This window comes from Ornithorhynchus anatinus, chromosome 3 (genome assembly GCF_004115215.2).
Source record: "Ornithorhynchus anatinus isolate Pmale09 chromosome 3, mOrnAna1.pri.v4, whole genome shotgun sequence".
NCBI lineage: Eukaryota > Metazoa > Chordata > Mammalia > Monotremata > Ornithorhynchidae > Ornithorhynchus > Ornithorhynchus anatinus.
In genome coordinates this window covers 657872-674772 of record NC_041730.1, presented here as the reverse complement: position 1 = coordinate 674772, position 16901 = coordinate 657872, and the positions used below count along the sequence as shown (strand labels likewise).

General features: G+C 53.1%; 1 protein-coding gene across 2 annotated transcripts; it reads right to left on the bottom strand.

Annotated features, from left to right (window-relative positions):
* Window positions 1-380: 380 nt before the first annotated feature.
* POLD4 (DNA polymerase delta 4, accessory subunit) lies at window positions 381-4914 on the bottom strand. Of its 2 annotated transcripts, XM_029060780.1 has the most exons (5): window positions 4661-4914; window positions 3211-3252; window positions 2213-2299; window positions 962-1073; window positions 381-680 (listed from the first exon to the last, which is right to left on the bottom strand). In XM_029060780.1, the coding sequence occupies exons 1-5, from the start codon at window positions 4764-4766 to the stop codon at window positions 656-658; spliced, it is 372 nt and encodes a 123-aa protein (XP_028916613.1). In that variant the 5' UTR covers window positions 4767-4914; the 3' UTR covers window positions 381-655. The 2 variants fall into 2 exon arrangements, with proteins under 2 accessions (XP_028916613.1, XP_028916614.1); XM_029060781.2 differs by lacking the exon at window positions 3211-3252 and having other exon boundaries at window positions 4661-4913.
* Window positions 4915-16901: the final 11987 nt, after the last annotated feature.

Sequence of the window (16901 nt, the reverse complement as noted above, 5' to 3'; positions counted from 1 at the left end):
AATCTAGGTCTTTTTTTCTATGATATTTTAAGCGCTTACTGTGTACCAGGCACTGTACAAGAGCTGGGGTAGATGACCTGGTGGATAGTGGACACAGGCCTGGGAGTCAGAAGGACCAGGGTTCTAATCCTTGCTCTACCATTCGATTGTTGTGTGACCTGGAGCCCGTCACTTAACTTTTCCGCACCTAAGGTACCTATTAATAATAATAACAGTTATGGTATTTGTTAAGCACTTCTATGTGCCAGACATTCTACTAAGCGCTGCGATGGAGACAAGCAAATGGGGTCCCTCATCCCACAGGAGGCTCACAGTCTCAATCCCCATTTTACAGATGAGGTAACAGGCCAAGAGAAATGAAGTGACTCGTCCAAGGTCACAGAGCAGCCAAGTGGCAGAGCTGGGATTAGAACACAGATCTTTTGCCTCCCAGGCCCTTGTTCTTTGCACTAGGCCTCTGCGCTTCAGTGAGCGCAGTCTCCATCAATCATTAAATGGAATTTATTGAGCATTTACTGTGTGCAGAGCACTGAACTAAGTGCTTGGAGAGTACAATACAATAGAGTTGGTAGCTACGATCCCTGCCTCGTGGAGCTTAGCGTCTAGGAGGTGGCCTTCGGAGTAGGTGGCAGGAGCAGTGGGTGGACAGTGCCAATCACAGTGGGTACGGGTGCCAGAGGCTGTGGGGAGGAAGGGAAAGAAAGGATGTGGGGTCTCTCTGGGAGACAGCCTACTTGCTCTTCCCCATCAGTGGGTGCAGGATCCCCGACCCAAATCCCAGAGCCCCCACCGATTCATGCCAGTCCATACTCCGCCCCATGTGCAGTGTATGTGCTCGGGGGCGATGCCCCCAACCAGAAAAGCCAAGTACCCCACCCCAGCCGGGGGAGCCAAGCCCGGCCCCAGGCCCCAAAGGTCCGGGCCTGGGCTGGGTCCCCGTCCCCTCGGGCCATGCTCTGACCTGAACTGGACGCTGGGGTTTCCAGGATGTGCCCACAAAACCCGGAGAACCTCCGTTGGGGGGCTCAGGCCCAGCCGGTCGGCCCGTTCCCAGCGCTGGAACCGGGTGATTCCTGAGGCGGTGGGGAGGGGAGGATAGGACAGGTCAGCATCACTTTCATTCATTCATTCAATCAGTCATATTTATTGAGCACTTACCGTGTCCAGAGCACTGAACTAAGTGCTTCAGAGAGTACAATATAACAATGAACAGACAAATTCCCTGCCCACAACGAGCTCACAGTCTAGAGGAGGAGACAGACATTAAGATCAATCAATAAATAAATGATATATAGCTAAGTGCTGTGGGGCCGGTGGGGCAGGGGGAGAGCAAAGAGAGCAAGTCAGGGCGACGCAGAAGGGAGTGGGAGAAGGGGAAAGGAGAGCACACTCAGGGAAGGCCTCCTGGAGGAGATGGGCCTTCAATAAGGCTTTGAGGTTGGGGAGAGTCATTGTCTGTCAGAGATGAGGATGGAGGGCGATCAAGGCCTGGGGCGGGAAGTGGGTGAGACGTCGGTGGTGTGATAGACGAAAATGAGGTCCGGGGGAAGGTCAGAATTAGAAGAGTCAAGGGTGCGGGCTGGGTTGTAGTAGGAAAGTGACTGTAGACTGTGAACTCTTGGGCAGGGAATACGTTTAATGTTAAATGGTACTCTCCTAAGCTCTTAATACAGTGCTTTGCACACAGCAAGTGCTCTGTACGACTATCAATAATAATGATAACAATAGGAGAGTAATAATAATAATAATGTTGGTATTTAAGCGCTTACTATGTACAGAGCACTGTTCTAAGCGCTGGGGTAGACAGAGGGTCATCAGGTTGTCCCACATGAGGCTCACAGTCTTAATCCCCATTTTACAGATGAGGTAACCGAGGCGCAGAGAAGTGAAGTGACTTGCCCACAGTCACATAGCTGACCAGTGGCAGAGCCGGAATTCAAACCCATGATCTCTGCCTCCCAAGCCCAGGCTCTTTCCACTGAGCCACGCTGCTTCCCATGCAGATGAGGTAGGAGAGGGAGAGTAGCGAGGTGAGGTAGGAGGGGAAGAGGATGAGGGCTTTAAAGTGGACGGCGAGGAGTTTCTGGTGGATGTGGAGGTGGAAGGGCAACCACCGGAGGTTCTTGAGGAGGGCCCTGAGGTAAAGGCCTGGGTTTGAGGCAGGGGAGAGGAGGGACAGGGTGAGCGGGTGGGAGAGAGGGAGAGTTCTCACCCGTGCAAGGCCCGTACTGCCAAGCCAAGTCAAACTGCCTCAGCAGGTCCAACACGGCCTCTTCCACCGGCGGTTGCTGCGACTCCCCTGTGGGGTACAGGGTCCTTGAGCCCCAATGGCCAACATCCCCCCTCTTCCCCCTCCGTTCCCCTTTCCTTCTCCATCCTCCTCCTCTTTCTCTCGCCTTCTACCCTCTTTTAAATGATATTTGCTGGAGGACCAGCCTGGCCTAGTGCAAAGAGCCCAGGCCTGGGAGTCAGTGGCCCTGGGTTTTAATCCTAGCTCCGTCATTTACCTGCTCTGTGACCCTGGACAAGTCACTTAACTCCTCCGTGCCTCAGACCCATATCTGCACAGTGGGGTTTCAATTCCTGTTCTCCCTCCTTCTCAGACTGGGAGGCCCATGTGGGACTGGATTATCTTGTATTTTCCCCCGTACTTAGTACGGTGCTTGGCATATAGCAAGCACTTTAATATCACAATCATTATTATTATTGTTAAAGCACTTACTGTGTGCCAGGTGCTGTAATAATAATAATAATTATTATTATTATAGTATATGTTAAGTGCTTACTAAGTGCCGAGCACTGGGGTAGATACAAGGTGATCAGGTTGTCCCATGTGGGGGTCCACAGTCTTAATCCCCATTTTACAGATGAGGTAACTGAGGCACAGAGAAGTAGAGTGGCTAGCCCAAGATCCCACAGCAGACAAGTGGCAGAGCCAGGATTAGAACCCATATCCTCTGGCTCCCAAACCCATGCTCTCTCCACTGAGCCATGCTGCTTCCCTACTATGTGATAATAATAACAATAATAATAATAAATAATAATTACAGTATTTTTTAAATGCTTACTATGTGCCAGGCACCGTTCTAAGCGCTGGGGGGGCACAAGCAAATAGGGGTAGACACAGTCCCCGTCCCACGTTGGGTTCCCAATCTCAAACCCCATTTAATAGATGAGGTAACTAAGGCGCAGAGAAGTGAAGTGACTTACTCAAGGTCCCAGAGCAGACAAATGGTGGAGCCAGATTAGAACCTATAATAATAATAATAGTAATCATTCTAAGCACTGAATAATAATGTTGGTATTTGTTAAGTGCTTACTATGTGCACAGCACTGTTCTAAGCACTGGGGTAGACACAGGGGAATCAGGTTGTCCCACGTGGGGCTCTTAATCCCCATTTTACAGATGAGGTAACCAAGGCTCAGAGGAAGGGCAGTGACCTGCCCAAGGTCACCCAGCAGCCAAGTGATGGAGCAGGAATTAGAATCGAGGTTAATTACAGACAATGACGATCCCCCATTCAGAGCCGAGGCCCATCTCCTCCCAGAGGCCTTCCCTGACTGCACCCTCCTTTCCTCTTCTCCCACTCCCGTCTGAGTCGCCCTGATTTGCTCCCTTTATTAATCCCTCCTCCCAGCTCTTATGTGCATATTTCTTATTTTATTTCTATTAATATCTGTCTCCCCCTCTAGACTGAAAGGTTGTTGTGGGCAGGGAATGTGTCTGCATACTGTACCATTCTAAGCGCTTATTACAGTGCTCTGCACCGCGTAGGCGCTCAATAAATATGATTGACTGAGGCCTGTGCTCTGTCCACCAGGCCACACTGCTTCCCTTCATGCCCCACTCTCTGCTCTGGGTCAGTCAGTCAACCTTATTTATTGAGCGCTTACTGTGTGTTGGGCACTGTACTACTAGGTGCTTGGGAGAGGACAATATAATAATAATAATAATAATTAGGGTATTTGTTAAGCTTTTACTACTTGCGAGGCAGCACAGGCTTGTGAGAGTCACGGGTTCTAATCTCAAACTCTGCCACTTGTCAGCTGTGTGACTTTGGGCAAGTCACTTCACTTCTCTGGGCCCCAGTTCCCTCATCTGTAAAATGGGGCTGAAGCCCGTGAGCCCCACGTGGGACAACCTGATCACCTTGTATCGCTTTGCACATAGTAAGCGCTTAACAAATATCATAATTATTATTATTATTACTAAGCCCTGGGGTGGATACAAGCAAACGGGGTTGGATTTGTTTGTCCCATGGGAGGCTCACAGTCTCAATCTCCATTTTCCATTGGAGGTAACTGAGGCACAAGGTGTGACTTGTCAGCTGTGTGACCGTGGGCAAGTCACTTCACTTCTCTGTGCCTCAGTTCCCTCATCTGTAAAATGGGGATGAAGACTGTGCGCCCCACGTGGGACAACCTGATTCCCCTGGGTCTACCCCAGCGCTCAGAAGAGTGCTGGGCACATAGTAAGCGCTTAACAAATACCAACATTATTATTATTATTACTTGCCCACAGTCACCCAGCTGACAAGGGGCGGAGTCGGGATTCGAACCCGTGACCTCCGACTCCCCAGCCCGGGCTCTTTCCACTGAGCCATGCTGCTTCTCAGGTAAATGAGACGAGAGCCCCGTCCCCCCCTGGCCTGGAGATGACCTGTGTCTGCGGCCTCCTCCCCCTTGCAGGGGTCCCCCGGCCCGCGATGCCCCCGGCTCTTCTTCACCCCTGGGAACGAGTCGGTGATGAGCCGCTTCCTCCCCATGGCAGCCTCCTCCGAGCCGCAGGCGGACGGACAACGGGCCGGGAGGGGCCCCGGCGCTTAGTACAGTCCTCCGCACCCCGTCAGCGCTCAGTAAATCCGACCCCCAGGCGACGGGAGGAGAGGAGGCCGGTTACCCGGCAGCTTTGCCCCAGCAATTAGGGAGCGTTCCGGGATCGACCAATCACAAGGCAGGGAGAATTGGGGGGGGGGGGAGGGACGGGGGTCTCTGATTGGGCCAATAGGAGGCCGAGAGGGAGGGGCGCTCAGGAGGGAGCCAATGGCAAACGGGAGAAGGGGTGGGCATCCAGGCTGGAGCCAATGGGAAGCGAGGAAAGGGGAGGTGTAAAGATTTGTAGCCAATGGGGGCCGAGAAGGAATTGGGGAGGGGGTGGGAGATGGGGGTGGGAAGGGGCTGCAGCTGGTTGGGGGTCCCCCCCCACCCCCCACTGAGGAGCAGCGCGGTTCAGTAGAAAGAGCCCGGGCTTGGGAGTCAGAGGTCATGGGTTCGAATCCCGGCTCTGCCACTGGTCAGCTGTTTGACTTTGGGCCAGTCACTTCACTTCTCTGGGCCTCAGTGACCTCCTCTGTCAAATGGGGATGAAGAGTGGGAGCCCCACGTGGGACCACCTGATCACCTTGTATCCTCCCCCAGCGCTTAGAACAGTGCTTTGCACAGAGTAAGCGCTTAACAAATACCAACATTATTATTATTAACCTGGGCCGGTCATTCCCGGTCCAGCATCAGAGCCCCAGGTGTGCGGCCAGGCCAGGCTTCTCCTTCCTTCATCCCCCTTCCAGACCCCACAGCACTTATCTGTCATTGTTTTATCCCTATTCATGTCTCTACTCTCCCAAGCATTTAATTCAGCACTGGGCACACACTAAGTGCTCGATAAGTAACATAATAATAATAATGAAATTTGTTAAGCGCTTACTATATGTGAAGCATGCTATAAGCACTGGGGTAGAGTAATCAATCATATTTATTGAGTACTTAATATGTGTGCTCAGTAAGAAAAACCACAATTATTATGTGCAGAGCACTGTACTAAGCACGTGGGAGAGAATACTATAATAATAATAATAGTAATGATCTTCATTAAGTGCTTACTATGTATAGAGCAGTGAATAATAATAATAATGGTATTTATTAAGCACTTACTATGTGCCAAGCACTGTTCTAAGTGCTCGGGGTGTTACAAGGTAATCAGATTGTCCCATATGGGGCTCACAGTCTTAATCCCCATTTTACAGATGAGGTAACTGAGGCACAGAGAAGTTAGGTGATTTGCCCAAAGTCACACAGCTAAGTAGTGGAGGCAAGATTAGAAACCACAACCTCTGACTCCCAAGCCCATGCTCTTCTAAGCCACGCTGCTTCTCCTAGCACTAGGATAGATACAAGATAATCAGGTTGGACACAGGCCCAGCGCTTAGAACAGTGCTCCAGTACTTAGAAGACTGCTTGGCATATAGTAACCACTTAACAAATACCATCAATATTATATGGGGCTCGCAGTCTTAAGCACCATTTTGCAGCTGAGGGAACGGAGGCACAGAGAAGTAAATTGACTTGCCCAAGGTCACACATCACACAAGTGGTGGATCGGGATTAGAACCCGAGACCTTCTGACTCCCAGGCCCGGGCTCTATCCATTAGGCCGTGCTGTTGCCTATTACAGAGTTGGTAGAAACTTTTCCCTCCCGCAGTGCACTTCCAGTCTCAGCGCTGTGGGGCTGAAGGAGGGGGGTGAATAAAGGGTGCAAATTCATTCAGTCATTCAATAGTATTTACTGAGCGCTTACTATTCATTCATTCATTCCATAGTATTTATTGAGCGCTTACTATGTGCAGAGCACTGTACTAAGCGGCTGGAATGGACAATTCAGCAACAGTAGAGACCATCCCTGCCCACTGACGGGCTCACAGTCTAATCGGGGGAGACAGATGGACGAAAACAAGACAACTTAATCACAATAAATAGAATCAAGGGGATGTACACCTCATTAACAAAATAAATAGGGTAATAAAAATATATATGTATATACAAATATATACACTGTACTAAGCGCTTGGAATGTATAATCCAAGTGCAAGGATGATGCAGAAGGGAGTGGGAGAAGAGGAAATGAGAGCTTAGCTGGGAAAGGACTAAAATACAAATTAAATCCCATTAGACACAGTCCCTGTCCCTCAAGGGACTCACAGTCTGAGCATCATCTGCTCGACTGATTGATTGACAGAGCAGTTTCTCCCATCTTTGCCTCCCCGAACTCTCCCTGAACCCCTTCGCCCGCGCTTAGAACAGTGCTTTCCACACAGTGCTTAACAAGTACCGTCATTATTATCGTTATCTGGGCTCCGGCGAGTGGGGGAAGTGACTCAGCTGGGTAGCTCGTTGTGGGCAGGGAATGTGTCTGTTTATTGTTATGTCATACTCTGCCAGGGGCTTAGTACAGTGCTCTGCACACAGTAAGCGCTCAGTACATACAAGTGAATGAATGCTTCCGTGTCCAGCTGCCACCCCCACCCTCCACCCCGACCTCTGCCCCCCGGGCTCAGGCCGACCCTGACTCACCCTCATCCTCTTCCTGGCGGTGGACAATGGCTGGGCAGTGGAGGAGGGTGGGAGAGGGAGAAGAATGGGAAGTGGGTTCAGGGGTCCTGGGTTCCGGGGCCTGCGGGTGGATGACAGCAGCCTCCTTACGCATGTACACATTCTCACACCCGCTAAGCTGCCGTACCCAACCTCGCACTGGGTGCGACACATTCACTGGTATGCTCCTTCACTCTGCTGCTCTGATTATTTTTCTACAAAAAAGTTCAGGCCAGTGTTTGTCCCCCTCCTCAAGACCCTCCAGTGGTTGCCCATCCTCTTCTGCATCAAACAGAAACTCCTCAGCCTCGGCTTTAAAGCCCTCCATCATCTCGCCCCCTCCTAACTCACCTCGCGACTCTCCTACCACAACCCAGCCCGCACACTCCGCTCCTCTCATGCCAACCTTCTCACCGTATCCCGATCTCGTCTCTCTCGTCGCCGACCTCTCGCCCGCGTCCTGCCTCTGGCCTGGAACGCCCTCCCTCCTCGTATCTGACAGGACAGTGACTCTCCCCATCTTCAAAGCCTTATTGAAGGCCCATCTCCTCCAAGAGGCCTTCCCTGACTAAACCCTCTTTTCCACTTCTCCCTCTCCTCTCTGCATTGTCCTGACTCGCTCCCTTTATCCCTCCCCTCTCCCAGCCCCACAGCACTTCTGTACATATCCGTCACTTTATTTATTTATTTATTTCTGTACATATCCGTCATTTATTGACACTAATGTCTGTCTCCCCCCCTTTCCCTCTGCTCCTCCCCCTCTCCCTTCCCCTCCCCTCAGCACTGTGCTCATTTGCTTATTTGTATATATTTTTATTACCCTATTGATTCTGTTAATGAGGTGTCCATCCCCTTGATTCTATTTATTGCGATTATGTTGTCTTGTTTTTGTCCATCTGTCTCCCCCGATTAGACTGTGAGCCCGTCATTGGGCAAGGATTGTCTCTATCTGTTGCTGAATCGTCCATTCCAAACGCTTAGTACAGTGTTCTGCACATAGTAAGCGCTCAATAAATACTAATGAATGAATGATGTAGGTTCTTCGTGGGCAGGAAAGGTGTCTGTTTACTGTTACATCGTATTCTCCCAAGTGCTTAGTAAAGTGCTCCGCACCCAGTAAGCGCTCAATAAATATGACTGAGTGAATGAATGAGAAGCACCATGGCATACTGGAAAGATCAGGAGCCCTATCGATGGTTCAGAGGTCCTAGGTTCTAATTCCTGCTCTGCCACTTGTCTGCTCTTTGACCCTGGGCAATTCACTTCACTTCTCTGTGCCTCGGTTCCCTCATCTGCAAAACAGGGATTCAATACCCGTTCTGCCCCGATGACCGTGAGTCCCATGTGGGATCTGATAATCTTGTATCTACCCCAGATCTTAGTACGGGGCTTGCCACTTAGAAAGCACTTCATGCATTCATTCAATCATATTTATTGAGCGCTTACTGTGTGCCGAGCGCTGTACTAAGCACTTGGGAGAGTCCAATATAACAGATACATTCCCTGCCCACAACGAGCTTACAGTCTACAAATACCTCAGTTCACAGCGATTTACCCAGAGATGAACTTTTTGTTTGTTTGTTTTTAATGATATTTCTTAAGCGCTTTCTGTGTGCCCAACACCGTTCTAAGCACTGGGCCCGAACACAGTGAATTAGGCCGGACACGGTCCCTTTCCCGCATGGGGTTCACAGTCTAAGTAGCAGGGAGAACAGGGATCGAATCCACATTTTACAGTTGGTTGAACTTGTTGGTTGGCTTCCCAAGTACCATGGACCTAGACATATGCAGACCTACATAGAGAGAGAAGCAGTGTTGCCTAGTGGCAAGAGCCAGGCTTGGGAGTCAGAGGACATAGGTTCTAATCCAGACTCCACCACTTGTCTGCTGTGTGACCTTGGGCAAATCACTTCACTTCTCTGTGCCTCAGTTACCTCTAAAATTGGGATGAAGACTGTGACCCCCACGTGGGATGACCTGATGACCTTGTAATAATAATAATAATAATGGTGGTATTTGTTAAGCACTTACTATGTGCAAAGCACTGTTCTAAGCGCCGGGGGGAGACAGGGTGATCAGATTGTCAGATTGAGAAGCAGCGTGGCTCAGTGGAAAGAGCACGGGCTTTGGAGTCAGGGCTCATGAGTTCGAATCCCAGCTCTGCCACTTTTCGGCTGTGTGACTGTGGGCAAGTCACTTAACTTCTCTGTGCCTCAGTTCCCTCATCTGTAAAATGGGGATTAAGACTGTGAGCCCCACGTGGGACAACCTGATTCCCCTGTGTCTACCCCAGCGCTTAGAACAGTGCTCGGCACATAGTAAGCGCTTAACAAATACCAACATTATTATTATTATTATTGTCCCATGTGGGGCTCACATTTTTTAATCTCCATTTTTACAGATGAGATAACTGAGGCACAGAGAAGTGAAGTAATATGCCCAAAGTCACACAGCTGGCAAGCGGCAGAGCCGGGATTAGAACCCATGACCTCTGACTCCCAAGCCCAGGCTTGGATCTACCCCAGTGCTTGGAACTGTGCTTGGCACCTAGTAAGTGCTTAACAAATACCATTATTATTACTGTTATATATTTGTGCAGCGTGGCTCAGTGGAAAGAGCCCAGGCTTGGGGATCAGAGGTCGTGGGTTCGAATCCCCCCCTGCCACTTGTCAGCTGGGTGACTGTGGGCAAGTCACTTCACTTCTCTGTGCCTCAGTGACCTTTTCTGTAAAATGGGGGTGAAGATTGTGAGCCTCACGTGGGACAACCTGATGACCCTGTATCTACCCCAGTGCTTAGAACAGTGCTCTGCACATAGTAAGTGCTTAACAAATACCAACGTTATTATTATATTTGTGCACTCATATGCAAACCACACTCCTGTGTAGACTCGGGCAGACTGGCTCCAACGCATGTGTTCACTCCTTTCAGCCAAGCGACCCCCAGGGCTAACAGCCCCTGAACCCCACTCCGCACCCTCCGCCCCTCCGATGCTGCTGACTCCGCCGACCTTCTCACTGTCCCTCCACCTCGCCTGTCTCGCCACCGAACCCTGGCCCATGTCCTACCTCTGGCCGGGAACACCCTCCCTTCTCAAATCTTCCAAACGATCACTCTTCCCTTCAAAGCCCTGCTGAAGGCACACCTCCTCCAAGAGGCCTTCCCAGACTAAGCCCCCCTTTTCCTCAGCTCCCCCTTCCTTCCACGTCACCTCGACTCGCTCTCTTTCCCGCCCTCCCCTGCCCTTCAGCACTCATGTCTATAGGTATATATCTTTAATTCTACTTTATAGTGATGCCTGTTTGCTTGTTCTGATGTCTGTCTTCCCACCTCCCCCAGACTGTAAGCCCACTGTGGGCAGGGATTGTCTCTCTTTGTTGCTGCATTGTTCTTTCCAAGCGCTTAGTACAGTGCTCTGTGCACAGTAAGAGCTCAGTAAATAGGACTGAATGAATGAACCCCAAGTTCCCCTTAGTCTGGGGGCCCCCCAGGGCAGGCCCCAGCTAGGAGCTGGTGGGTGGCAACCAAGAACCCCCCTTCTGCCACCTCCCCTGGCCCGGGGGCCTTTGAGCTTTCCCGGCTGGGGCCCCCTTTGTGGGGTGGGGGCTTCGGGCACGTTGGAGGCCTCGCCGTGTATTGTCTGGGCTAAACCCGGCCTAATCCCCCCTCCTCATCCCCACCTAGGGGGTGGGGAGGGGGCGGGGGCCGCTCCCCTTGGGGCCGGGCCGGGGCAGACAGGAAAGCAGGCCAGCTGGCCCAGGGGTGGGCAGAACCTCTCTTTGAGGGGGCTCCCCCAGCTGGCCCCGAGCCCCCCGCCCCAGGAGAAGGAGTGTTTGTGTGTGTGGGGGGGTTAATTGGGGAGGGGGGGAGAAGGAGACTGCTTTTCCCCTTGGAAATGAGCAGATCCACAGGCTGGCGGCCGGGGGCGGGGCAGGGCTGGAAGCCGGTTCAGGTGGGATGGGGGGGGGGGGCGAGGCGCTTGGGTGTCGCCCCCCGGCCCCCCTCCCCAGCTCCCTCGACTCCCTCTCCGCCCCCCAGGTGGGGACCGGGGGATTAGGCCGGGTTTAACCCAGACAATGCAGCGGGGCCGGGGGCCCCCGGAGCCAGGAGCCAGGAGTCCCTACCCTCCGCCCTCCGCGGGGCCCCGGCCGGGAAAACCGACAGGCCCGGGGCTGCGGGAGGAGGGGGACCTACGGACCGACACCTCTCGCTCTCTGTCCCTTCCTCCGCTTCCCACCTCGGAGCCCCGGGACCCCGGAGCACCCCCGGATCTGGACTCGGACCCTGGGCCCAGCCCCAGGCCCCGGCCCCAGCCCTAGAGCCAGCCTCTGGTCCATCTCCAGACCCCGGCTCCAGACCCTGAACCAAACCCAGGCCTCGGCTCCAGCTCCAGCCTCAGCCCTGGGTCCAGTTCCTGATCCACCCCCAGACCCCGGCTCCAGCCCCTGATCCAAACCCAAGCCCAGACCCCAGCTCCAGCTCCTGGTCCAGCTCCTGATGCACCCCCAGACCCCAGTTCCAACTCCGGCCCCAGCCCCAGCTCCAGCTCCAGTCCCGGCCCCAGCAGCCCCTTCTCCAGCCTTGGACCCCGGCCCCAACCCTGGGTCTAGCCCTTGCTTCATCCCCAGACCCCGGTTCTAGCCCCAGACCCCGGCCACAGCTCCAGCCACAGCCCTAGCACCCCCTGATCCACCCCCAGACTCCGGCTCCAGCCCCATTCATTCATTCAGTCATTCAAGCGTATTTATTGAGCGCTTACTGTGGGCAGAGCACTGTACTGACTGCTTGGAAAGTACAATTGAGCAACAGAGAGAGAAAAATCCCTGCCCACACCGGGCTCACAGTCCAGAAAATATGTGCCAGTCACTGTACTAAGTGCTGAGGTGGGTACAAGGTTATCAGGTTGGACACAGTCCCTGTGATGATGATGTTGGTATTTGTTAAGTGCTTACTATGTGCCGAGCACTGTTCTAAGCACTGGGGTAGACACAGGGGAATCAGGATGTCCCACGTGGGGCTCACAATCTTAATCCCCATTTTACAGATGAGGTAACTGAGGCACAGAGAAGTTAAGTGACTTGCCCACAGTCACACAGCTGACAAGTGGCAGAGCCTGGATTCGAACTCATAACCTCTGACTCCAAAGCCCGTGCTGTCCCACACGGGGCTCACAATCTTAATCCCCATTTCCGCATTTTACCAATGAGGGACAGAGAAGTGAAGTGACTTGTCCAAGGCCACATAGCAGACAAGTGGCAGAGCTGGGATTAGACCCCATGACCTCTGAGTCCCAGGCCTGTGTTCTATCAACCACGTCATGCTGCTGCCCCAGCTCCGGCCCCAGCCCTAGGATCAGCCCCTGGCCCACCCCCAGTCCCCAGCTCCTGCTCCATCCCCGGTCCCCCGGCCCCAGCTCTGGCCACAGCCCTAGGGTCAGCTCCTGGTCCATCCTCAGCCTCTGCTCCAGCCTCTGATCCACCCCCAGCCCCCTGCTCCAGCCCCTGGTCCATCCCCAGCCCCTGCTCCAGATCCCTGTCCACCCCCAGCCTCTGCTCCAGCCCCAGCCCCTGCTCCAGCGCTTGGTCCACCCCCAGCCCCTCCTCCATCCCCAGCCCCTGCTCCAAGCACCCCCAGCCCCTGGTCCAGCCCCAGCCCCTGGCCCATCCCCAGCCCCCAGCCCCAGCCCTGGGTCCGGGCCCTGCTCCACCTTCAGCCCCTGCTCCAGCCCCTGGTCTATCCCCAGCCCCTGCTCCAGCCTCTGGTCCACCCTCAGCCCCCGGTCCAGCCCCAGCCCCTGCTCCAGACCCTGGCCCATCCCCAGACTCCGATCCCAGCTCCGGCCCCAGCCCTAGGGCCAGCTCCTGGTCCACCCCCAGCCCCTGCTGCAGCCCCTGCTCCATCCCCAGCGTGGGTCAGTGGAAAGAGCCCGGGCTTGGGAGTCAGAGGTCATGGGTTCCAATCCCTGCTCTGCCGCTTGCCAGCTGTGTGACTTTGGCCAAGTCACTTCACTTCTCTGGGCCTCAGTGACCTCATCTGTAAAATGAGGATTGAGACTGTGAGCCCCACGTGGGACAACCTGATCACCTTGTCTCCCCCAGCGCTTAGAACAGTGCTTTGCACATATAAGCGTTTAACAAATACCACCATTATTATTATTATTATCCCCAGCCACCAGCTCCTGGTCCAGCCCTTGCTCCCGTCCAGCCCCAGCCTCGGCCGTCCCCCGGTGTCCCCCGGCCCCTGCCTTCGGTCCCTCCCCCCCGGGCCCTCCTCCGTCCGCGAGGACCAGGCCGGACCCGGGATCCTTTCCGGGACTCGCCTGCCTCCTCCTCCAGGGCCACCTCCCGGCTTGTGGGAGCCCCGGGGGGGGTGGATCGCTGAGCCCGCATGGGCTCCGGAGGAGTGGGAGGGGAGGAGGGGGCTCCTTGGCCGGCGGCCGCAGAAGCCTGAAGGCTCCGGAGCCGGGCCGGGGTCGTCGCCTCCCCCTTGCCCCCAGGAGCTCGTCCGTTGGCGGCCACCGGGCCCCAAGCATTCCCCGATCGCAGGTCGGGGCCTGGGGCGGGGGTCTTCGGCCCCAGAGTGGGGCTGGGGGAGCTGGTGGGGCCTGAGCGGCTGACCTGAGCCTGGGGCTTCATTCGATCGAATTTACTGAGGGCTTCGATGACTGTATTAAGCGCTTGAGGGAGGGCAGTAGAACGTACTAGACTGTGAGCCAGTTGTGGGCAGGGATTGTTCTCTCTTTGTTGACAAATTGCACTTTCCAAGCGCTTAGAATAGTGCTCTGCACACAGGTAGTGCTCAATCAATACGATTGACTGAATGAATAATAAACAGACACATCCCCTGTCCACAACGAGTTTAAGGCCTAGAGTTTTAGGTGGGCAGGGGCAGGTCGGGGCCCGGACCCCAAGACCTCCAGGGAGGTGGAGTCCTTTCCCCCACCTCAAGTTTAAGGCAAGACCCCCTAGGCTGGGGGTGAGGCTGGGGGATGGGGGTGGATCTGCCTGTCAGCCTCCCCATCCCCCTGAGGCAGTGCTCGGCTTATTTGTCTGCCCGTCCCTCCGGGGGCTACCTGTCAGTCTGTCTGCCTCCCAGGGCCCGATCTGTCTGTCTGTCTACCCATTCTCACCTCCCTGGGGGCTTGTCTAACGGTGTCTTCCTGTCTATTCTCCCCTCTCCACCTCCATCGAAGTCCGCCTATCTGTCTGTATTCCACGAGGGTGGTCCATCTATAGTCTGGGAGGGCCTTATGGACAGGGACCATGTCTGGCGACTCTGTTACATTGTAATTATTATTATTATGGTATTTAGTGCTTACTAATGTGCCAGGCACTGTACTAAGTGCTGACACAGAAGCAGCGTGGCCTAGTGGGCACAGCCCAGGTCTGGGAGTCCGAAGAATCTGGGTTCTAATCCGGGTCTGCTTCCTGTTTGCTGTGTGAACTTGGGCAAGTTTGGGCCTCAGTTACCTCATCCGTAAAATGGGGATTAAGACCGTGAGCCCTGGGTGGGACAGGGACCGGGTCCAACCTGACTAACATCTACCCCATTGATTAGTTCAGTGCCTGGCATATAGTAAGCACATAACATATACTGCAATGACTCTGATTATATTGTACTCTCCCAAGTGCTTAGAACAGTGCTCTGCACACAGTTCCCCCTCAATAAATACGACTGATTGATTGACTGATTGATGTCTGGCTCTCTTCATCTTCAGGGAGCTCCTTAAATAACACCTCCCCCAAAAGACCCCTGATTAATTTTCATTTCCCAATCTATTTCTCCCCAAAGGCCACTTCAGCCTTCAGCACCACCTAAGCACTTGATAATAATGACGGCATTTGTTAAGCGCTTACTATGTGCAAAGCACTATTCTAAGTGCTAGGGGGGATACAAGCTGATCAGGTTGTCCCACGTGGGGCTCACAGTTTTAATCCCTATTTTACAGATGAGGTAACTGAGGCACAGAGAAGTTAAAGTGACTTGCCCACAGCCACACAGCTGACAAGTGGCAGAGCCTTTAGTCCTCCCCCCGCCACACCCTCATTTCACTTTTTTTTAAATATCTTTTTGACATTACCCCTCTCTCCTACCTGGGATTGATTTTAGCATCCTGTCTCCCATGCTAGACCGTAAAGTCTTTAAGAACCGGCAACTCGTCTTCGAATTCTATTGTCCTTCCTTCCCCAGGGGCTCCCTAAAATGCTCTGCACAAGTGATCAATTAACTACTACAGACTGACATGCTAGACTGTAAGCTCCCAATAATAAGAATAATAATAACGGTATTAAGTGCTGACTGCATGCCATGCACCGTTCCAAGCACCGAGGTAGGTACAAGCTACTCAGGTTGGACACAGACCCTGTCCCAAAGGGAGCTCAAAGTCTACTGCAAGCTTCATGTGGGCAAGTAATATGTCTGCTAATTCTCTTGTTCTGTACTCTCCCAAACGCTTAGTACAGTGCTCTGCACATGGTAAGTTCTCAATAATAATAATTATAATGGTAACTGTTAGGCGCTTACTACGTGCCAGGCACCGTACTAAGAACGGGGTGGAAACGAGCAGATCGGGTTGGACACATTCCCTGTCCCACGTGGGGCTCACAATCTCAATCCCCATCTTGCAGATGAAGAAATTGAGGCACCGAGAAGTGAAGCGACTCGCCCAAGGTCACACTGCAGACAAGTGGCGGATCCGGACCTCGAACCCATGACCTTCTGACTCTCAGGCTCGCGCTCCATCCACTGTGCCATGCAGCTTCTCTGATACCAGTAGATACCACTGATTGATTGGTTCCAGCGTGGCTCAGTGGAAAGAGCCTGGGTTTGGGAGTCAGAGGACGAGGGTTCTAACTCCTCCTCCGCCACTTGTCTGCTGTGTGACCTTGGAGAAGCCACTTAATTTATCTGGGCCTCAATTCCTTCATCTGTAAAATGGGGATTAAGACCGTGACCCCCCAAGTGGGGCAACCTGAAGACCTTGTATCTACCCCAGTGCTTAGAACAGTGATTGGCACAGAGTAAGCGCTTATCAAATGCATTATTATTACTGATCTAGCCCATTGTTGGGTAGGGACTGTCTCTGTGGCTGAATTGTACTTTCCGAGCGCTCAGCACAGTGCTCTGCACACAGTAAACGCTCAATAAATACGATTGAACGAATGAAGCTACCTCTGAGAGATAATAGGGTTGACCCTAGCTCCAGGACTTATGGAGAAAAATAGTTTTTCTCTGCGTTTGTTAGGTAGAAACTGCCTGAGGCCTGGAACAGTCCCTCATCATCCTCTCACCAGTTTGGCACAGTGCTCTCCTCCCCCACCCAGCCGAACCAGTCACCCCTACCCCTACCCCAGCTTCTGCAGTGGAATGGGGTGGGGCAAAAAAAAATAGAGAGGGTTCCCCAGTTCCCAGAGAGAACCAAGCGATGGAGCAGCTCCGAAAGAAGCACTTTATTTGTTAATACAAGAATAGAAATTCTGCAATAAATACCATCTAATAAATAACATCTCCAAATAAATAAATATTAATACAAACAAAC